Source organism: Panicum hallii, chromosome 4 (genome assembly GCF_002211085.1).
Source record: "Panicum hallii strain FIL2 chromosome 4, PHallii_v3.1, whole genome shotgun sequence".
NCBI lineage: Eukaryota > Viridiplantae > Streptophyta > Magnoliopsida > Poales > Poaceae > Panicum > Panicum hallii.
In genome coordinates, this window is record NC_038045.1 from 136,065 (window position 1) to 158,591 (window position 22,527).

General features: G+C 45.1%; 5 protein-coding genes and 1 non-coding gene across 7 annotated transcripts; 1 reads left to right on the forward strand and 5 right to left on the reverse strand.

Annotated features, from left to right (window-relative positions):
- Positions 1-18: 18 nt before the first annotated feature.
- LOC112889278 lies at positions 19-1,470 on the reverse strand. The gene is made up of 4 exons (XM_025955833.1): positions 1,126-1,470; positions 906-1,011; positions 608-785; positions 19-483 (listed from the first exon to the last, which is right to left on the reverse strand). Exons 1-4 carry the CDS (start codon positions 1,225-1,227, stop codon positions 375-377), a joined length of 495 nt encoding a protein of 164 aa, XP_025811618.1. The 5' UTR covers positions 1,228-1,470; the 3' UTR covers positions 19-374.
- A 186-nt stretch (positions 1,471-1,656) lies between these two features.
- Positions 1,657-5,195, reverse strand: LOC112889276 (transmembrane protein 53). Of its 2 annotated transcripts, none has more exons than XM_025955831.1 (6): positions 4,823-5,190; positions 4,258-4,376; positions 3,209-3,971; positions 3,010-3,115; positions 2,595-2,794; positions 1,657-2,213 (listed from the first exon to the last, which is right to left on the reverse strand). In XM_025955831.1, exons 3-6 carry the CDS (start codon positions 3,880-3,882, stop codon positions 1,934-1,936), a joined length of 1,260 nt encoding a protein of 419 aa, XP_025811616.1. In that variant the 5' UTR covers positions 3,883-3,971; positions 4,258-4,376; positions 4,823-5,190; the 3' UTR covers positions 1,657-1,933. The 2 variants fall into 2 exon arrangements, with proteins under 2 accessions (XP_025811616.1, XP_025811615.1); XM_025955830.1 differs by having other exon boundaries at positions 1,690-2,213; positions 3,209-3,974; positions 4,823-5,195.
- Positions 5,196-5,483: 288 nt separating this feature from the next.
- On the reverse strand, positions 5,484-10,687 carry LOC112889277 (DNA-binding protein RHL1). The gene is made up of 11 exons (XM_025955832.1): positions 9,257-10,687; positions 9,020-9,130; positions 8,628-8,714; positions 8,312-8,541; positions 8,045-8,123; positions 6,941-7,084; positions 6,590-6,629; positions 6,440-6,502; positions 6,205-6,236; positions 5,989-6,030; positions 5,484-5,762 (listed from the first exon to the last, which is right to left on the reverse strand). The coding sequence occupies exons 1-11, from the start codon at positions 9,563-9,565 to the stop codon at positions 5,718-5,720; spliced, it is 1,182 nt and encodes a 393-aa protein (XP_025811617.1). The 5' UTR covers positions 9,566-10,687; the 3' UTR covers positions 5,484-5,717.
- Positions 10,688-11,062: 375 nt separating this feature from the next.
- LOC112890888 lies at positions 11,063-13,754 on the reverse strand. The gene is made up of 3 exons (XM_025957759.1): positions 13,359-13,754; positions 12,646-12,782; positions 11,063-12,235 (listed from the first exon to the last, which is right to left on the reverse strand). Exons 1-3 carry the CDS (start codon positions 13,521-13,523, stop codon positions 11,524-11,526), a joined length of 1,014 nt encoding a protein of 337 aa, XP_025813544.1. The 5' UTR covers positions 13,524-13,754; the 3' UTR covers positions 11,063-11,523.
- A 4,967-nt stretch (positions 13,755-18,721) lies between these two features.
- On the reverse strand, positions 18,722-18,794 carry TRNAA-AGC. Its single transcript has one exon. It is a non-coding gene; the product is annotated as a tRNA-Ala (tRNA).
- Positions 18,795-18,883: 89 nt separating this feature from the next.
- Positions 18,884-21,730, forward strand: LOC112888406 (photosystem II stability/assembly factor HCF136, chloroplastic). Its single transcript, XM_025954614.1, has 8 exons — positions 18,884-19,242; positions 19,453-19,688; positions 19,761-19,891; positions 20,139-20,271; positions 20,598-20,720; positions 20,913-20,987; positions 21,197-21,312; positions 21,404-21,730. Exons 1-8 carry the CDS (start codon positions 18,945-18,947, stop codon positions 21,468-21,470), a joined length of 1,179 nt encoding a protein of 392 aa, XP_025810399.1. The 5' UTR covers positions 18,884-18,944; the 3' UTR covers positions 21,471-21,730.
- The last annotated feature ends 797 nt before the right edge of the window (positions 21,731-22,527 follow it).

The following is a 22,527-nucleotide window of genomic DNA, read 5'->3' on the forward strand; positions in this document are numbered from 1 at the left end:
GCGTTACCAGAAAGGATATGGACAAGCGAGTGAGATTGATTGAATTAGCACTAGACATGTATGATATACAAGGATCAAAAGTGAGGACTAAGCCACTGAGGTTGCAATTGCAGTCCTCATCTTTCAGCAAAAGTGCACAAGGAGCAGGGTTCCCTGTCAAGTACTAACTGTGTATCATTGCCATCATTAATCAACCGAACTAACAATCAGCTCTATAAACTGACAAGCCTGTGTGGCTGCCAATTCGTCTAAAACTGCTGCAGTGAGAATGGAGGGCTGGTTTCCATGCCAGAATAACAGGCATCAGGCAGTGTAGTTTGCAGCTGCTTGCTCAGGCCACCTGTCGAAGCCAGCAGACTGACGACAGTGCCATTTCAATTCCAACAGTAGGCTTCTACTTGTGGTTTGGCAGCTCCAGCTATCAACCAGTCCTCTCTTGTTGCTTTTCGTCTCTTTGGACTCTGGCCATCCTCTCCATGGCACCTGCACAATAATAGCATTATACATAACATTTCTTTTGCTAACAGCAACTGATAGTTACAATCTAGCATCCAGACATCTATTGCAGTAACAAGGAAAAGCAGCAGCAGCAGCAAGAAGTAAGTACCCATCCTGCATCTGCTTCCGTTTCTTGTTGATACCATTTGGCATTGGCATCACATCTTGGCTGGGCCTGACCACCCCCTCAGGATCATGGTCATTTAGCAAAGAAAGCCTCTCCAGCATGCTCGTATTAACCGAGGCTTGTCTTAGTCGCTCTTTCAACTCTTGCAGCAAAACGAACGCTGCAAAATCCACAAGAAACAAACATTTTATGTCGGTCCGCATAATACTTGGGTGGATGAGAGAGAGAGAGAGAGAGAGAGAGAGAGAGAGAGAGAGAGAGAGAGGGAGAGAGAGAGTACCAAGAGCCCGCAGCGCGCGGACATGGAAGACTTTGTCGGCGAGGTCAGGATGGCCGGCGTTGGAGGCCCGGGTCATGGCAACTTCCTTGAGGCCGATCAACAAACCCTAGAAAAGATTGGAGATATGGAAAGCCCTTACTTTGATTATCACTAAATTGGCCATCGGAGAAGAGCAATCACGAGAGATTGGGAAGGAAGCAAGAAAGAAAGATCGCCTTACGAGCTCGGGCTCGGAGAGGGTTTGAAGCCACCGCGTGTCTTCTGCATCTTGCCGCGTCTTACTCTCCGACTCTGGCATGGCGGCGGCGGCGGCGGGCGCCATGAGGAGAGGAGAGGAGAGCAGAGGAGGAGAGGGAAGAGGAGGGACCTTTCCTTTGGGCCATATGGGGAGATGAATGAGATCTGGACCGCATGATACAGGCCCTCTTTCTTTTCTTTTCTATTTTTCCCCTTTTTTGTAAATAAATAATACAAGAAGGCGTTCCACGATTCAAAGATTTCACCTTCTTATAATTATTGTCGTCTTTCATCAAGAATTACCCCAAGAATTGTTAGACTGTATCATACAAATTTAATTATATTCCTATTTCAGAATTTTTAATAGGATATGATGCCAATTTCAACAGTCATCAAACGGAGAAGAATTTTCTTCCCATCACCGTGCAGGCCAATTTTAGTAATAAAACAGTATCAAGCACGGGGTGAAGCAGAACTGGCTGACCATACGCAAACCAACAGACACGGCTAAAAATCAGTCAGTACATATAAGTAGAGTTGTACAGAATGCAAATCAGTTTGGCAGTCAGCCCAAACAAAGAATTGACTCTCATTTTCTTTTTCGTTATCTCCTCAACGTTTTTTTACAATTGTGCGCCTAAAGTCAGCCCCGCAAAAGGGAAGAACAAAAACATGTCAGAATCTCCTGGTATAACCGACCAGCGTATATCCCGGGTACATTCAATTCAAGATCATGGACCAAAAGAATAAAACAACCAACTGTTTTGTGTTCTGCCGCAACAACATGATTATCATGATGACCCTGCATCCTTGCAACGGTGTGTCAGGACACATTCCTCCAAGAAGTTGCTCAGCTGAGAGGTGTACAGCCCAGGATTGCTCCGGTAGTGATCCACATGGGGCGACGACACAAAGTCGCAGGCTCTCACCTCGCGCCCGGCTCTCCGCTGCCCCTCGATGAATGACTCCACTGATTTTGCTGGGATGACCTTGTCAGCGGAGCTGTATATATACAGTTGGGGGCACTTTGGTTGCTTCGATGACAAAAGCTCCATGACATCAGATAACCTCCTGTTGAAAATGATGTTGATGAGCTCAGCTGTGGTGGAGTTGCTACCATTTATAAATACTCAACCAATTTAAACAAATGCTATTATGGTGTATTTGATAGACTATGATCATATAGGCATTTCGTTGCTTCCAAACCACACTCATCTACACTTTTCTGATGCAAATGCAATATCAACTACCACAAAGATAACGTCAAGGTATGGTGGACCATGATGTAACTGTACCGCCACAATCAGTAATTCAATTATTTAGTTTTTGTGAGGTGAGAAATTAGAGATCAAAGATGCCCCCATCTTCACTTGAGGACTACTCAGTTGAAAAGGGCTTATAGATAAGACTGAAACCCAAATGGTTTGTTTCATATGTGGACAACACGCATACCTGTTGATCCTTGGATAGTTCAAAACAACGTCAAAAAAGGTCTCCAAAGCTGATAGGAGAACTGCCTCTGTTGCTGCCGGCTTGGGCTCCATGTTAGACTCCACAACTAGGACATCAGACCTTGAATCATTTGATCCTAGTCCTTTTGTGGTGATACTACGTTTTTTCATGAGGGCAGCTGAGAAGCCAGAGGCCCAAACCTAGAGTTCAGAAGAAAACAATACAAACAAGTTTGTTATTTACAATTTACAACAAACATGATGCTAGGAACAGATGACTTGCTGTTTAATTCAGATATAAAGAATGCAGATGACAATTTTTCAATAGCAGCTCAAGAACCACCAAGTCAAATTAACTGAAAGCTCATGATGAGCTGTAAATCCAATAACTAAATGTGTCTAGCTAAAATTTGTACCTGAGGATCAGGTGCAGCAACAGGTGCAGAGTCTACTACGCAAGCTTTAATTTTCTTCACTGCTGAAGCATCCTGCTGTTGTAGGTTTTCCAGAATTACGCCATAGCTGAAGCATAGAAAAAATTGAAGAAATTAAGCATCAAAATCAAGATGCGAGCTCATTCGCGATGAAGGAAAACCAGGAGGAAGTGTATCATACCAAAGCCAACCAGTATTACTGAAGGTGTGGAAAATAATCTTCTTCCCACTCTCCTCCCTTACCCAGCCAGCAAGATGTTCAGATAGCATCTCTACATTCTTCTCAGCCTTCCCTCCAAGGTTATAACTGAGGATGTCAGACATTGGGAGGGTGAAAGTGACAGCATGGAAGCCCCTGGAGGTATACCAATCAGCATATCTCTTGAGATGCTTCTGCCTTGAGCCCAGCCACCCAAGAAGAACCACCACCGTCTGAGACTTATCAGGGAATTCGGCACAGACCCTGGGGTCTGGAAGATGCCAGCGGTACAGCACATCAGACGACGAGGAAGGAACTGCGGGCATCGCATCGTCTTGTTCCGAGGTCTTGGTAAACCTTGCATACTGGTAAACGGTCAGGATGACCGGCAAAGACGCGAACGGAGCCTTCAATGGTTGCAAACTCTGGAGATTGCGTGGCAATAGCTGCACAGACAGGGCAGAGGCTGAAGGTGCCCCTGGAACATCTGTCCTGGTGGTTGGAAGTGACACAAGCGCATCTGCATTCGCGCTTGCATAAGAAAGCTTGTGGTGGGACAACTTGTCGGGCAGCTCGAGGGAGGAGACGGCAGCGAAGGCTGCGACGGCCATGGCGGAGAGGGGGCGGTGGAGGGGTCCTGAGAAGGAAGCCATCATGGGTTGCGGAGCCTCTCAGAAGCAACGAGATTCTTGTCACATGCCAAGGAGGAACTTGTGCACGTTATTTATCTGCCTGCACCTTTGCCCTGCTTCACAGGAAGGAAAGAAGGAAGGCTTAGCTGTCTGTCTGTCCGTCCTAACACGCGGTTTGCATAAATTGAATTGACTTTTCTTTTTGTTTGGAAGAAAAAGAAAGAAACATGTGTAGCCAACGGGGACTTGGAAGAGGTCTGGCTGCCAAATTATTTATGTGCGGCGCAATTGACCAGAGAAGAGGGATGGACACGTCTTTGTCATGGTCAATATGCCAGAACGCAAAAAACAAACAAACATAAAATCGGTGAAGTAAGAGAAAGAAAGGTGAGGATTTACCAGGTGCAGGTAAAATTAGGATTGAGTTGGACACGGGCTGGCTGCCAAATAGAGAATTTGACAGCCGAGCCCTGCCCGGTAGTTGGCGGTAACTCCAAGTGCTGTCTGCTTCCTTACTCCTGCAAACGTAACAGCAATTTTTAGACGGAAAGGTACATGGAGCAAGTCAGAGGAAGAATAAAATAAAATAAAATTGTGCATATATAGTTGGTAATTTGGCGTTTTCAAGGAGATAGTGGGAGAGGAAGAAAAGAAATTGGGCAGTCAAGGACGGTGGGCGGTGGTTGTTGGAAGCAAAGGTAGACGCTTTGCGTTTTGGTTTGGTCCCCAGCATTGGCGGAAGGATGGTGTTGCCCTTGGAACAGGTGAACCCATAGGGGAATTGAAAAGGCAGGAGCTTGCTTGTTCCAGGAAAGCAGGAAGGGGAATTGCAGGAAAACTCATCTAAAATCGCGTGAACGAACGAATCAAATTGTGTTGCATGAGGCAGGCAGGCAGATGGATTCGATCCGATCCATTCATGGTGCAAGAGCAAGAGGAGGAGGAGGAGGGATACGTGACGTACCAGGGCAGGCAGGGAGGAAGAAGAGGCCCCCCGTGTCGCAGCAACCTTCTTGTGCTGGGTCGGGGAGAGGAGGGCGATATCCTATACTTATACGGGTGGGAAGGGAAGGGAGCAATCTGCTGGCTGGTGCCAATCTTTCTTGTACGGAGTGAGGGGAACCCAAGGGAGGTGAACGAATGAAGGAAGAAGGAAATAGGAGGGAGGGGGAAGATGCCCGCCGAGCACGAGGGAGGGAAAGGTGGAGGTGGAGGAGGCGGCGGCGCGGTGAGGGCGCCCGACCCGATCCGACCAAACCACCCCAGCAGCCTGGGGGGACGAAAGAGGATGAAGATGTGGGGCCCCTCCTTCCTTGCTAGACTGGGCCGGGCCGGGCCGGGCAGATATGAGCTCTCCCTCGAACCGAATATTCCAGTCCATGGCTCAATTTGGAGAGACGGTGGTAATATCCCCCGGATATTCCATTCCCTCCGGCTCCGACCGACTCTTTGCAAGCAAAAGCAAGGTATGAAGGCCCCTGGAAAGAGGAGGAAGCATCGTTGCACAATCTAATGCAATGCAACGAGTACAAGCAACAGAACAGAATAGAATACTGTAGTAGGTACAGCCAACGAATCAATCGATTCGTCTCATCTCTTCTTCATGGCTTCATCGCACATTCGCAGCATCGGTAACTATATAATCAATTTCATAAACTCAAACTTCTGTCATGCAAATTACAAATAGAACAGCACAGTATCAACACTATATATCAGTCGTCAGATAAGGTCAATGGATGAAGATACAGCGTTTTGTGCCTCCCAATCACATCCCTCCTCCTTCCAACCATGCATACATTCTGCATTCTTCACTGATTACCAACCCATGCATGTGAATATGCGGTGCACATAAAAGAGCATCACTCAGCCCAGTCCTCGTCACTATCATCATCCACAGCATTATCCTGTACCGATTATGATTACTTGGGTAAGTATGCAATACCTTTGTGCTCAAAAGATCAGAAATGCGTGTGGCGAAATGGGCACACAGTTTCTTCTAAAACTGAAGACTGTTGGGTTTATTTCAAACTACCACAGGAACCTTCTACACTTGAGAAGCATTCTAAACTGCCACAGGTAAAAAATAACGAAATGCATATTTCTGCTTATGTAAGCTAACAATATTTTCACCTGGGAAGAACTTGAAAGCTCTTCGATTCCATCATCTTCCACCTGCAACACAAAATGAAAAAGGCCAAAGGTCCTCAATCTCACAGATAGGCATGCCATTTACAAGACCAAACAATGGGCAATACTTGAATCAAGATCCCTGCTCTACTCATTGATACTAGGACTTTTATCTCATCTACCAAGGGCAACCAACATTGAAATTCCAGAAAACAGTACCTTTGGTGTTTGCTTTCTCCAAGCTCTGCTGGCTGCATTCAGCAAACACAAGGGTCAACGTTCCTCATATAAATGAAGCTGAAAGGTTATCTCACAGCACCCTTAGAGTTTTTGACATGTACTAGGGCATATCTTCCGGACTAACAATGAGAAAAGCTTTTGAATGCTCACACCAGATGCTCGCAAACTAAAGCCAACGGTAGATGGCTGATGAATGTCACAGCAGTGCGTTTACCTTTCTTAATCCCTGCTGGCTGTTTTGCCATTGGACTTGCTCGCTGCTTCTTAGCAGCAGGACCTAAAGAAAAATGGCAAATCAATAAAAAAGATTTTTTTTCACAATACATCATTTAGCAAGGAACATAGAAAGGTGATACTACGGAACCTTTTGCTGCAGGGGATCCTTTAGGACTTCTTGTGGACCTCTGAAATAGGAACCCATTTGTCGTGATGAGTTAAATTTGATGATACCAAATGTAAACAGATAATGTTTAACACATCCTTGTCGAATATTTCCACATTGCTTCAATGCAATTGGGAATTAGGCTAAAGCTAAAGGCCTAAACGGCATAGCTGTCTGCTAGTGACAGTGAGGAATAAATAATAAATCTAGTGCGCACCTTCTAAACTTTTGTGTTTACTTATGTCTAATGCGTATCAATTTACATGAACGTACAGTCAAAATGAAAGGAAAATCACATGGCACATTACTATCTAGGTGGTTTTGCACTCTCACCTTTTTCTCTTCGGCCTTTTTAAACATACTAGACAGAGTAGCCTGAACAAGAGGCTCCTTGCTAGTGATAGGCATTGCTGAAAAATCTGCAGGTTTGATGTCTTCTCTTTGGCTTTCGTTCTTAACAGATGAACTCTCCATCTCCTTCATACATAAAGCAAAATAAGCTGCAACATCACCAGGGGCAGCCCTAGTATGTATTCATGGGTATTCAGTTGAATACCCAAAACTTTTGGCAAAAAAAATTATATACATAGTATATAACATGTATATGTATCAAAAACTAGAAAATAAGAGCATCTCTAAAAGAATTCTTAAATCCTAGTCTCTAACTATCTATATCCTTATGTCAATGGTCATCCTAAATATTATTTCTTCCTGCATTCTCGTGTCCCCACGACAGTCCCCTTATACTGGATATCCTATTGTTTGAACCTTGACATATTAGGAAACATGACCCACGAATTTGAAGGATGAAGGTCTAAGATCCGGTTCTAAAATGGCAAGTATTTGGGATGGGGTGTGGATTTTTGTTCTCAGATCTGAGAAGGGAGAGAGATGATTTAGGATGTTGCTATCTTGAGGGATTGGTTTTACAGAACTGTTGGAGGGAGGTTTTCCACTAAAAATCCTAAATTCGTAATTAGAATAGCCTTTAGGGTGTCTCTTGGAGATGATCTAACATCACAAAACAGGCTTCCCAATCTCATATTGCCTCTTGGGCTCAAATGATCCACTTCCCCTCCTCTAGGCCCAGCTGCGACGGCCCAGTCGCGACCCCCAACCGGCACCGACCCCAGGTTCCCAGCCCCATCCATCCCGATTCCACTTCCCGCGTGGCCGCGTCCTTGCCGCTTCCGGCCAGCGGCAGCGAACCCTAGCGGCGCGGCGGGCGATGGCTGCCTGCGACAAGACGCGAGCCGCAGCGCGAGCGGCCTACGGCTCTGGGATTGCACAGCACACAGCGGCGGTCAAAAAAAATTGTCCTTTGAAAATGTTGAATACCCAGACCCCAAATCCTGGGCCCGCCCCTGAACATCACACAATTTAGTTATTGGCATTCATAAATTTGGACCAATAGGAAAAGCAACTTTCAAGTGCTACCTTCTCATCCAAGTCCTCAGGTACCTCAGCTTCATTGTCACTGTTAGATGAATCACCACCAGAAGATAAATCTGTGTACCTATACAAAGAGCAAGGAGCCAAGGAGGAATTTGTTAATTACTTCATGAGAGCAATGGGTGTATTCAGGTTCGAAGCTAATTAGCAGTGGGTAGAAATTATCAGACAATTATCAGTCATTAAGCAAACTAGAGTTAGCAAAGTATTTAGGCATCCAAGAAACCATCCAAACAGAGTGCAAGGGCTTACTTTTTCAAGGCTTTCCCTGCATTTCTAGCAGACTGTCTAACTGAAGGTGCTCCACTTGTAGATTGTGTGCCATTCCCATCCTTTTGATCTGAATCGTCAGAAGCATCGCCATCAGATTCAAAATTGGGGGAACGGGGTTCTGCGATTTCCTTTCCAGCTTTATATGCAGTTGCTTCATCGATGGCAGCACCTGCTCCACCTCTGAAATCACATTCTGCTGCTACACCATCCTATCAGAAGAAAACGAAGAAGCATATGATACGCAGACAGAGAACACGAAATAGAAGGAACAAATGGGGTTACAAAGTGCACTGACATTTTGGAATTCTTTCGGAAACTCAAGTTTCAGTTCTTCTGGGTTATCTTCTTTTGTCCCAACCCACCAGGCTTCAGAAAATACAATCTGGCAAGAGACAACATCAGAACAGATTAGCTGCTCTGCTCATGAACGGTGAGTTCCTGAGAGAATGAAAATCTTTATGTTGCAGGTAGAACATGAAACATCCTAACTCTGAAAAGTAAACCGAACATCTGCATACCAGATGGAATTTTTCAGTTTCTTAACACAGTATAGTACTCGAATCACAGTATTTGACAATGACCCGTGTAAATGATCTAATCAGTAAATTTGCACAGGTGCACACGCAGAGCGATCTTACCTAATCAGCGCACATAATTGGAAGGAAAGGTAACGCTGACAACACTCACCAGGCTCTCGAAGACGTCCTCACAGACTACACCCTTGGCCGATCTTGTCATCTGCAGCGTGAGGTACTTGTTCTTGGGGTAGACGTGCGTCCCGAAGAGCTTCATCCTTCCCTGCAAGCAACCGCAAGAATGGAATCCGCAGGAAAGAAGAAAAAAAAATCCCATCTTTATGACATTTGCTGGTGGCAAATCGCGGGTAGTGAAGTGAACTGGAAAGCAGAATCCTCCGACCCGTACCTGGGGGAACTCTAGGTAGAGCACCGGGTTCTTGGTCCCGAGGTCGGCGAGCTCGCCGACGCGGCCGCCCGAGGCGACAGGCGCGAGGAGGCCAGGGAAAGAGAAGAGGAAGCGGCTCTTACGCTGGCCGCCGCGGCGCACGATGTCGCGGCCCTGCAGGCGCGCGACGGCAGCCGACGGCGCGAGTGGCGCCCGTGGCGCCGGCGGGTCGCCGCGCTGGAGGAGGCCGTTGGAGAAGGCGAGCGTGCGGAGGCGGCGGCGCTCGTCGGCCTCGGCGTCGGCGGGGGCGGCGGAGGCCTTCTTTACCATCCCTCCAGTTCCGTTTATGCTAGGGTTGATTTTTCAAATGAATGAAACAAACAAAAGAGAAGAAGTTTATGCTAGGTTTTGGGCGGGGTTAGAGCAAGTTTGAGGGGGGGATTTCCCTCATTTGGGAGGCAGGCCGGGGAACACGAACGAACGAGGAGATCGGAGGCCGAGTTGGATTTCCCTCATTTGGGAGGCAGGCCTTGGACAGTGGGAAAACAAAAAAGAAAAAGCTTGATTTGCTCAAGTGCAGATGCAATTAGCAGTCGACGTAGTGAACATAGGAGTACATAGAAATAGCAGAGACACAGATGCAATTATACAGACAAATTCCATATCAGGTTGCACGCAGATGAACATCAACAGATTGCTTACATAACCATCAAAAAACATATTGCTTACATCTCAGCGAGCGGAATACATACATAAAAAGAGCTGAGCCATCCATCCCTCATACTAAGCTAGTATGATACTAAGCTAGTAATCATACTAGCTTAGTGTAGGAGTATTAATCATACTACTGTAGGAGTATATATCCCCAAAGCAACCCAAATCAGGGCGGCGGAGCTGGAGGCCCAGGACCTGCCGGCCGCGAAAGGGCAAGGCGACGAGGAGACGCAGGTGGCGCCCGTGTCGTCGGTCTCCTCGGCGATGGGGTCGAGGCAGAGCGCGGCGCAGGAGTTGGCGCTGCCTGCACACCACGTTCAGCGTCTCCGGGGGCGCGGGCTCGTCGGCGAAGGCGAAGCAGCGGGAGGCGACGATCCTAGCGGCGGCCATACTAGTATATGGATGATCGTGTTTGTTGCTTGCTCTGAACTTGATCCTGAATCTTGCGCGCGCTGCCTGCCACGTTTATTTATAGATAGATATAGGAGTACTCGTAGGAAAGAAGGAAGGAAACCGGCCGAGTTGGGAGCAGGAAGCAACAGGGAAGAATTAAGATGGCAAAGGCAACTGACTGATTTCTTTTGAAGGGAAAAAGGGCAGGCAGTTGAAAGTTTTGAGGTCCACAAGGATTGGATTGGAGCTGAATAGCACATGATGAAAACTGCAATAGGTGATGGAAGGAAGTCATTGCCCTGCATTGCACTGCACAGCAAGTCAGCAATTGCTTGGTTGACGAGGCACCGCCTGTATCGTCCAGACGCCACACGTGTGTGCTTTGTTGGTTGGTTGTTTCCATCTCCATCCATCTCCATCGCAATCACTGGGCTTGCTGGCTGGCTCCCGTCCCGTGCATCAAGGTACGTACGCGCGCGCCTACAGATTCATTGACTGATTGATTAATCTCGTGCTCTTAGAGTTCACCAAGCCAGGCCATCAGCTACTACTGCACGGTGTGTGCGCGAGTGTTCTTTTTTTTTTGTTTAATGGATGGATGAAAGTAGTTCTAGAAGATCCGTGCCATGGCATGCATCATCATACTAACTGCAACAACATTCCCTGGACATCAATCACATAACGCACATAAGATACTAACTGAAACAACACACATAGTACTACTGACTGAAAACAGAATCATCGATCTATCCACCTATTGATTCCATTCCACCGACACAGCATCAGCATCATACACGCAGCGCAGTTTCCGCACTCTTTCCTACAGTACAATCAGTCTGTGCTACCAAAGCTACAGACCAAGGTACATACCATACAAGAAAGAAGATGATGGATGGATGGATCATACATACATCCATACTAGAGCCATATCTATTGATTCCATGGCACTGATAGATGATGACATCCAGTAATATAATACAGTACATACAGGTAAACAGCAGCAAGGAACACAGGGCAACTCCGATCCCGTAATACAAAACACACCATATCGTAATCTGCACTGTGACCATCCTCCCAAAACGAGCACAGACCACTGGCACGGCAGACATGCTTGCTCTGCCAACTCACCTCCTCTTCCAATTGCCACTATCCACTAGTCTCAGCACGGTTCATAAAAGTTATCAGTCCAAGGCAGTTTTCATCCTCCGACCAGACACCGGTTTTGGCAGGCCATCGAGTAACGGCCGGGTGAAGGACTCATGGTTGAAGGTCCATTTCGAGCTAGACCACATAGACACCCCATTTTCTGCATCTGCAAAGCTGGGTGCGCTTGGCGACTTCCTCACAGATTTCAACCCATTAAGATTAAGAAACGAATTGCTGCTCTTCTGGCTTGAATCTGGGATGCCTGTATCCATGTTTAGACGGATACTAGAAATTGGCCGTGGCAACAAACTCTTAATTGCCTTAATTGGGTCTGCTAGAAAATCATCCTGGGTATTGGTTGTGTTGGATTCTGCTTCTGCTTTCTGCCGCCGACGCATAGAAGCATCTTGCTTGGGTTTGGGTACCCTGTTGGTCTCGCTCCCATTGGCACCGTTCGCTGATAAAAACCTGTTAACTGGCGCTTCATACTCCCAGCTTCGGTCAGTACCCTTTGTTCCTGGAGCTGCAGAAGAACTCAGCAATGTTTCACTGAGACTACTCTCGAAGCCACCCTTACGGTACAGAGACATTTCAGTGCTGCAATCCATGGCGTTTCCTTTCTGAGATGATAGGCCATAGTATCTCTGCAAGGTACTCATTGCAGGTGACGCCCCCTTCTGACCACAATTTGATGAATCTAGTGAATCAACGGTGTCTCTGTTTTGCTGATGGTTTGGAGCCCATGCTCTGCGAAACCACAGAAAATTAAGTTCAAAATGCACAAATGTATGATGTATCACTTCAACAACTAAAAATAATATGCAGATGCTATAATAAAGATTTTTCTTATTTGTTTGCCTCTTTACGTAGGGGTATCGTGTTTATGATTATCTACTCACAAAAAATGGTCAAAATGCACTTGCAGTTTCATGATAGGTCAGCCATTAAGCAAGGGAGGCTAAGCCGTGAGTAGTTTAGGTAAATGACTCGATCTTATATTGTAACAGATTGGCAGTTCAATGCCAGATTTCCAGCACTGAGGTCTGGTGAAAACATAGATTGTGCTTTCTCCACAACAAATTCAAAACCCAAATAAGACTGGCTAACACAAAGCGAATAGGAAACACAAGCAAAATGCAAGATGGGATATAATCTACCTTTTCATTCCTTGACCAGAACCGCTCAATCTTACAACAGCTGGCATGGGCCTTCCTGGTAGAGGTATGAGCAATGTTTTGTGTGCAAACATCTGGCTATCAGTGACCAGACCATTTGCCCTCTTAATGTCCGATATCTGCATGGAGAAAAAAACGTAAATATCAATTCAGCAACTCATCAAAGGTTCATAATGTTCGATATATACAAGGAAATAAGAGTTGCACAGATTAACATAAAGGCATATAACTCTAATTATGCAAGCTGCCAGAAATCTGGAAAAGCAAATATTACTCGATGTCACTGTCGTCACCAACTCAGAGTTGCGCATCACACTGCCAAGTTTGGATTTTGGCACGTAAACAAAGTGTAGAAAGTAGAGGTAAAGAAGTTTGGATCTAGTAAGTTGAATAGTTGTCACAGAGACACATTTGCCAAGGGTGGAGGCACAGAGTCAGAAACCACCATTGATTTTTGCTTTTCAAGTTTGTGGCGCACCCCAGCGATAGAGATGGAATCATTCCTTGTGTTGAGCAAGAAGAAATGATAAAAAGATGAAGTTTTGGCCAACAGCGTCACCTCTACCATGTTCTGATGTTCCTCTTCCATTTAGCTTTAGCAAGGAGGGACATGCCAAGATAGAAGCTTTAATTTACCCACGACCACCAAGTTACCAACCAAAGCGGCAAAGGGAAGGAGGGAGATTGATTACTACCTCGACGCCGTACTTGATGGCGATGCCGGCGAGCGTGTCCATCCTGGAAACCTCGTGCTCCAGGCAGTGGTGATGGGGCGGGGACGCGGGAGGCGTCCTCTCCGGCGAGAGGACGGCGGCGCGGAGGGCGTCGTACTCGTCGGAGAGAGGGTGAGAGATGCCCATGGCAGAGGCTCCCAAATCGCGGGTGAGGGGAGGAGAGGGGTCGATTCGATGGGCGGATAGATCTCGAACGAGTTTGGCAGGGAATCCGGGGAAATGGTCGCCTCCCGGTGGAGAAGGTTGCTTTGCTGCGGGGCGGTCGGTGGAGGGAGGAGGAAAGGCGAGTCTAGTCTGCCTTTTCTTTTCTTTTCTTTTTCTTGTGTTGGAGGGAGCCTCTGCAGCTGCCTGCCGAGACAAATAAATCAATTCTTAACATGCATGCATGATCGCTTTCTCCCATTTTCATGCATGTCGACATGCATATATAAACTGGTGGTGCACATTTTCCGGGTTCCCGCCGCTTCTTTCATTGTTTATGTATATGCATATACATATATATATACACACACACATATGTGCATATATACAATACTAGTAGATATAAGAGAAAAAGAATATATATATATATATATATGTATGAGAATAAGACGACTCGGTCTTACCTTGACCAGGGCTGCCTTTTGATTATTCCTTCTCAGACCTCGTGCCGCATGCGGTCAAACATCACTGACCCTTCATGCATGGCCAACAACACTGCTAGCTGCTAAACAAAACATGTGGTTAAGTTGGCTCTGCTTGACACAGCTTTCGTGGCAGCTTCTAGCCTGAATTCAGAAAAAGCGCTATCTAAGAGTGATTCTCTAAAATAAATTAAAATAAACTAAGCTGGAAGCTGAAAAAAAAGTAGCTTTTCTATAATTCACTTGTCACACTGGAACTGTTTTTTATACCGTTAATCTTAGATAATCATATATAATTACTTTTAGCTCATGAATCACTTTTCTCAAAGATTAACTCTCACGGAGAATCAGAATCAGTTGAAACTCTACCAAACTGGCCGTTAGTCGTCATGGCATATGATATGGGGTTTTGGGAATATTCATCAAATATATCCCTTTAATTTGTAGTATTTTGCGCGCCCATGCTTACTGGAATAGGATTTATTTAATTTACATAGATACATTGACATTAACTTCACAAGATCAGACGATACATTTATTTATGTTCTAAATATATAGAAGCCTATGCTATTAATTGGTAAAAGCTAGGATCAAGTGCTTGGAGTTCTTTGCTTTGCTTGGAGGGTGGTCTTCCGGTTCTGGTTCCTGCGTGAGGGAATCACAATTGAATATGAGGTATAAAATAATAAAAACTGATACTTCGGACGTAAGAAGCTGCGATTTGGTTTGCTAAGAGGCGGTTCGTTATAAAAGGTTCATTACAAAAATTAGACAATATCAGGATAGCAATAGTTAAGGATTAACATCGGTTGGAAAAATTGTTACTAGTTTACTTCTTCGCTGTTAGTTAACCATGCTATTCTTACATTTCAAACATCCTAAGAGATAAAAACAAAGATATATGGTATCAATAGAAAAAATGCTGAATTATTGAACCATGGTCTTGCTTACCTTGACTTTGAATTCTTCACTTCAACCACTGCTGTTGTACATGGAAGCTTATTTTGCGATATCTTGAGTTGCATATTATCCATAGATAAGTCACTTGAATTCTTTGGATGAAACCTATTGCAATACATTAGAGTTATGTTCACTGAAAGAAAACCTAGAATCAATATATAATTATATCTGGTTCCAAGCTAGATCCATAGGTACTATTTTTTAATTAGAATGTATATCTATCTATATATGTAGGTACATTGTTGTGCATTATGTATTGAACAAAATAGAATCAGGCAAAGATTCAGACAAACAATCATGTGGCTCTTTAAGTAATTCTCAACTGAGAATCAAAACTCACAAGAGCTGTTGTAAATTCCATTCAACATATGTAAATCAAAAGCAATAATAGTAAGCATAAACGGAGAACAATGAAGTTTTTTAATCTAATTATGCTTCTCTCTTTTTCATTATTTTTCACCAGAACATATATACTTACAGTTAGCTGCATTGTACACAATTAGTATTTGTATAATTCAAACCATTTAGCCATGGTATAGCTTTAAATTATTGTTGGTTATTTTTCCATGTAGTAGTAGGACCAGTCCGGAAGTTGCGACATTCTTGCCTTATAAAATGATATATGGTCATAAGTAGTATCGCAATAGTTTGATGGAAAAAAAACTAACAACTTAGGCACTATGCAAAATAATCTTATGCTAGAACAAACAAATCGTCTTTGGTTATCCTATTGGGAGAACATGCCAGGTAATAGAAATCTCACAAATAATAAATAAATATAAAAACAGCAAAAAAGGATTGATTTAGATCTGCTAAGACTTCCAAGTAGTTCATTTCAGTAACTAACCTGTTGGGATTGCAAAATAAGAAAAATAAATTAGAAAGTGAATGTTTAATAATCCTGATAGCTTTAGTAACCAAACAAATATTTTGAATTATGGCTCCATTTATAGATTAGTTAGACTAAATCATTTTTATATAGGATCATAGAGTAAAAAAAGGCATAGCACATCAAATTGCATTGATACTCATTGCCTAAATTTACTGAATGACATGTGAGAAGTTTTGTTTTCTTTATGTTGGAAATCTAAGGATTCACGATATGTATTTGGACATATCGTGAAAGTAGAAAGCATTTGGAAACAAGAATTACGCTGTATTTATATACCTTGCTTTGTTGCTCACAATTAACATTGCAACCTAGAAATTGTCAAAAGAAAAAGATCAACAGTCAAGGAGTGATATGGTTTCCATATAAGAAAGAATTCAAAATAGTTATAACCTTGTAAAAAGTATGTATACCTGGCATCCAGATTACATTGATTTGGATTCTAGGCGATAGGTAATGATACAGCATGCAAAAAGTAGCAAAGAGCATCTCAAAAAAAAAATTATAAGGGTTAAGGATCCTATATTGACATTCAGCTTCAAGTACCACGAACTCACCTCGTCCCTTTCATAATTTGGCCAAGCTAAACCTCTTGTTATAGAGAGCACTGATGTTTTCTAATGCGAAACGAATTATATTACCTTTGCAGTGTAAGTCTGAGCTGGGGCTCCTCTTTCGTATCTGAAATTTGCTTCAGCCAATTAGAGCCTGCAGTAGAACAACAATCAATAACATGTAGATGCATTTCTCAAAGGAAATTTTCCCGTCATTCAATTTTCACAAATTGGTCAATATTCAGAGCAATTGCTTGGACCTAAACTGAAAGTATGGTTTCGCCAACAGGGGCACTCAGGTATGTAAATTTCAATAGGATTGCTAAAAAGTGATCTTCATTCAGTGATATTTCAGTTGGAACCTCAACAGTTAAGGTCCATGCCATGTTCCCTGATTTAAAAAGGCAATGGCAGAAAAAGTACGTGTATTTCTGACCCATCTGTTAAGCTGGTAAAAAGTTCATTCATATAATTAAAATTTTTCTTACTCAAGTAGGTCAACTTAGGCATTATATGTGCATGCAGCATTGTCAAAAGGTAACGACAAAACATTAGGAACAATTATTTTTTTAAAGATATTGTTGCACCCTTTTTTCTTCTGTTTTGGAAATTTCAGTGCACATGTGCAATCATGATAGCATATAAAAAATGATTCAGCAAGCAAATGTAGCATTTTCCTTAGATACCTTCATGGATAGGTGGAGCTGCATTCTCCGAAATTCCTGTATGATGTATGCAAATATAATGAGATCAAAAGTTCAGGCAAATTTATTCACTAAACTATGAAAAAGACTGCAGTTGCTTTTTGAAATTTGCATTATCATTTGGATCATAATTTGGCTTTCTAATTGGGGAATCATAATTTATTCACTAAACTAACAAAAGTGGCTACACATGCTAGGGTGTACATATCATTGTACAGATCAGACCAACCAGTGAAAGAAGAGGAAAAATTCTAACCTGGCAGAGGAGTAGGCCTGTTTTTTATGTGGTTAATGGTTAGAGCACTACAAGCAGATCAGACAACTACTATCTTTATGTTGCTGCCCAAGTCTCCTCATGAGCATTCTGTCGAACACTTTGCAAGCTGCTGCCATGGTGTATGCACTTGAATCATGAGGAGTGCAGGAGGCACAAGAGAACGACGCATCTGTAGGATCACAAGGAGCTGCTGGTCTGCCATTCGCTACTTACTGAAGGAGGCGGAGGTGAGAGGAAAGAGGCAGCGGTAGGGGGGCTGGCGGCGGCCGGCAGCACAAGGAGAGAGCACGCCTCCAGCAACCGCGGATTGAAAAGACGGTCTGGGAGGAGACGACTCTGAAAGGGATGGCGCTGTGATTCTACCTGGCCCGGGAGTGCCCGGTGCGGCTAGCGTTCAACCAGCTCTCCGCGGCGCACCGCTGCTCGCGTGGGTGGAAGGCGGAGGTCGAGTCACCCTTCCACCACCGCCTCCGCTGGCCTCGCTGCTCGCGCGGCACGCAAGTAGGGCGGTGACGGCCCGCGGGTGGAGCTGGCGCTGCGGCGCCGAGCAGACCGTGAGCGGCAGCGGTGGAGGCCGCTACCCGCAGGGACGGCCACCGGCCGCGGGGCTGTGGTCGGCTCCGCATGCTACAGCGCCGAGCAAATCATGAGCGGCGGAGGCCGCAGCCCTCGGGGACGGCCGTGCGGGACTCGTCAGCTTTGCATGCTACAACACCGAGCAGACCATGGGTGGCGGCGCCGGAGGCCGCAGCCCTCGGAGACAGCCGCGGCATTGTCGTCGGCTCCGCGTGCTACGGCGTTGAGTGGGGAAGTCACAGCGGAGGTGCTGCGCTAGCTCGGGCTCCGCGGGGGGGTCAGCCGCCATGGACAGGATTGCGCGAGCCGGGTCTGGTAGGCAGCCGCCGTGGCCACCGCCTTCACTACAGGAGAGATGCGGTGGCTGGAGCAGGCGCAGGGAGGCAGTGCCGTGAGTGAATGTGAGCCGCAGATTCACCATCCGACGCTACGTGGCTAGCCTGATCAGTAGTCGACCTCTATCCAGCAGTACTCTGCTCGCTGTTTGCCAAATTAGTTATAGATCCTCCTCTAATTTCCTGACCCAAAAAGAAAAGAAAGAAATACTTAATTCCAATCCAGATTAAATCTCCTCGGATGAAATGAGCATTATTTATTTCTTCTATTAGCTGCCTAGCTAGGTTCAATGCAATAATTTTGGTACCAAAACTGAAAATGACTGTTGATCCAGATAAATCTACCAAGCCCCTTCCTCTGACCGGATCCATGCAAAGAGAAAAGAGAAAAGAAAATAAAATCAGCTGGAGATGCGGGGTATCGATCCCCGTACCTCTCGCATGCTAAGCGAGCGCTCTACCATCTGAGCTACATCCCCGACTGGTGATTTGGATTCGAGAAAGGAAACCTTTACTTTTATCAACCGATCTGGCACTCAGGCGCAAGCCCTCGGATAAGCAAGAGACCGGAGGGAACGCGCAGCCACAAGCAGAGCAGCAGCAGCAGCCCACGTCTCGCCTCGCCGCCAATGGCCACCGGCTCCACCGCCACCGCCTCCCTGCACCTCCTCCTCCCCACCTCCCGCCGCCGACGCCTCCTTGTCCCTCGGGCCACCCACTCCGACTGCACCGTGGACCGCCGCCGTTTCATTGCCCGCACTACTGCCGCCGTCGCCCCTCTCGTCTTGCCCCCAGTAGTACTGTGGACTCCTGCGGCTCGGGCGGACGACGCGCCGGCGCTGTCCCAGTGGGAGCGCGTCTACCTGCCCATCGACCCGGGCGTCGTACTCCTCGACATCGCCTTCGTCCCCGACGACCCCTCCCACGGTACAGATGGGGCACATGCATTCTCTATGAAATGAAATCACAATGCAGATCGATGCGCTGCCGCTCCGCTTACTACTTAGTTTTATTTAGGAGGGCTAGTACTAGTATTCTTTTATTTAGGAGGGCTAGTACTAGTATTCTTCTTTCTCTAGTAACTAGTAAGTAGTTCCCTAACTATTAAGCAAGGCAATGCTCCTCCGTTTCGCTCAGGCTTTCTCCTTGGGACAAGGCAGACGATATTGGAGACTAAAGATGGCGGAAACACCTGGTTCCCTCGCTCCATCCCTTCCGCTGAGGACGAAGATTTCAACTACAGGTTCAACTCAGTGAGCTTCAAGGGCAAAGAAGGCTGGATCATCGGCAAACCTGCTATTCTGCTGCACACTTCAGATGCTGGGGAGAGCTGGGAAAGGATACCTTTGAGTGCCCAACTTCCTGGGAACATGGTATTTAATTAATTTCGCTTTGATAAGTCCTTAGCATGCATGCTACTATTTTTATATATAATTGCACGCCAGGTTTACATAAAAGCTACGGGGGAGCAGAGCGCAGAGATGGTTACTGACGAGGGGGCAATCTATGTTACTTCCAATCGTGGCTACAACTGGAAGGCTGCCGTGCAAGAGACTGTTTCGGCTACTCTCAACAGGTACAAACATGTAAAACAATGCAATTGATGTCTAAACACTGAAGTAGAATCCTCTTAGTTAGAGATGCACGCTTATCGAATTTCATGAAGCACATCCTTGGCAATAGGTTGTGTCTTGTTTAAAATTATTCATACAAGAGCATCATACTAATTGGAGAAAATATCGTGTTGCCTTTTGGGATCCCCCCCCCCAATGATGCATGACATTGTTCCCTCCATTTTTTTCTTCCTTGTGTTTGTGATGCAGAACAGTTTCAAGTGGCATTAGCGGTGCAAGTTACTACACTGGGACTTTCAACACGGTGAACCGATCACCTGATGGACGCTACGTTGCTGTATCCAGCAGAGGGAACTTCTATTTGACATGGGAGCCTGGGCAGGTCTGGTGCAACTAGTTGATATATATATAGATATACATCAGTACTATTATATATTATATAAAAATAAGTATGTCCACATACTCCATGTGTGGTCACACACCCAACGTATATACCGTCACAGATGATCTAGTATGATTACATACACCTCGTACATACCTTTTATCGGGTCAGATACATCCTACATCATGAGATACACATGTAGAAATAGCTATAAACGCGTGTAGAATGGATTTTTCCTATATATATATATATGTATATATTACTTTGTTCTGTCATAGGTGGGTTCTTAAGTTTGCATTTACATATCTGCATTTATATATATGCAGCCATTTTGGCAACCACACAACAGGGCGGTGGCACGGCGGATTCAGAACATGGGGTGGAGAGCAGACGGCGGGCTTTGGCTGCTGGTGCGCGGTGGTGGACTCTTCCTCAGCAAAGGAACTGGGGTAAGAATCACCTGTAGTGCTTCAGGACTTGCCATTTCTTTGTATCTTGTCATCGCTTGCAAAATGGGTGCCCTTTGATTCTTAACATGTCTTGGCTAGAAACAACAACAGACACTCGGGCTGCTGTTTTCTCTTCTTTGGATATAGATGTTCTTGCTGCCCAATGTAACAGCAATCGGTTTCCATGCATAGATAACTGAAGACTTCGAGGAGGTGCAAGTGCAGAGCCGGGGTTTTGGGATTCTTGATGTCGGCTACCGCTCACAGGTAATTCAGGAGTGGTAAAAGGCAACTGAACTGGGTAATTCAGTAGTAGTGGTACAAGGCAACTGGAATTGCAATTAGCAGTCAGCAGCCGGATACAATACACCCAATCAATGAGACTATGGGTAATGCCGTAATGGGATGGTGATGTGATGTGATCCATTTCCATTTCCAGTTCCAGTTCCAATTCCAATGCAATTATGCAACTGCAGGATGAGGCGTGGGCTGCTGGTGGGAGTGGCGTCTTGCTCAAGACCACAAACGGAGGGAAGAGCTGGGTGCGCGACAAGGCTGCCGACAACATTGCCGCCAACCTCTACTCCGTCAAGTAAGCAGCAAAGCAAAAATATTCATTCCATCTTATTTCTCTGAAACATTGTGATTCTGATGCTGTTTTGTGTTGTTGCCTGTTGGCACAGGTTCCTTGATGACAGCAAAGGCTTCGTGCTTGGCAACGACGGCGTCTTGCTTCGATATCTTGGCTGAAATGTAATCAGCTGCCAAAATGCTGGCTTCGATCGTATTAGCCTTTTTGTATATGATGAAGATACAGTACTTGCATTGATCGGTGTATACAACATGTAACGGCATCTACTACTACTACTACTACTACTACTACTACTACTGTAAAAGGAGGTTGCTGCTGATCGATTGTGTTTGCATTCTCGCTTGCGCAAAAGAGTGTAAAGATGAGCCCGTGACTATTGTACTGCTACAAATTATGAATGAAACAGTACCATTCAAAACGAAAAGATTAGAAAAAATCTTTTTCTTTGCTATGTCAGTCTCCTCTTGTGTGGACTCACTGCACACAGCACCCATGTTCATCACTGGAGTAGATGAGTAATACTTGCCATTTCTATTCTTTCTTTTCAAAAAGAATTGCACTTATTTCTATTCTCCCGAGGCCTAGGAGCACACGTAAGATTCTAGTACCCGGCTACATCTTGACTAATGAGTAGAGGTTGGGGTTTGCTTCTCCTGCAACCATTTCATATGCTACGTGCACCTACAGCTTCTTATCCACTTTCTTAGCACGCCATAAATGAAGTTCGTAGTTTTCTTTCGACCATTCATTTATCCTTCAGGGGCAATCATGTATGACTGAGCTTGTAAATATTACCATTTTGTAGATTTGAGCAAAATAGGATCGTCGCGATGGTTAGGGTCCGAGCTCAATGGACTAAGCCCGCAATCATGCTCATATAAGGCCAGTCTCATTACACGGTTCTATTATACAGTTAACAAGAGTAAATCTGGGTAACCCAACCGAATATCTGTACGAGAATATAACTTCTCTCTCATCCTAGGAACTTTCACTTCTCTCTCCTTATAAATACACTGCTATATCAGCATAAATTTAATACCCATAAAATTCTTATGAAACTCCACTAAGACTGGCCTGAAGATAGTTTTGGCGCATATTTTGATTGGGAAAGAAATAAATGGCCTAACCTGAAATAATAAATTCATTTCATCTGAACTCAGGTTCGCTCAACTTGAGCCTGGTGGAGTTAATGGACGGGCGTGAGCATTAATATAG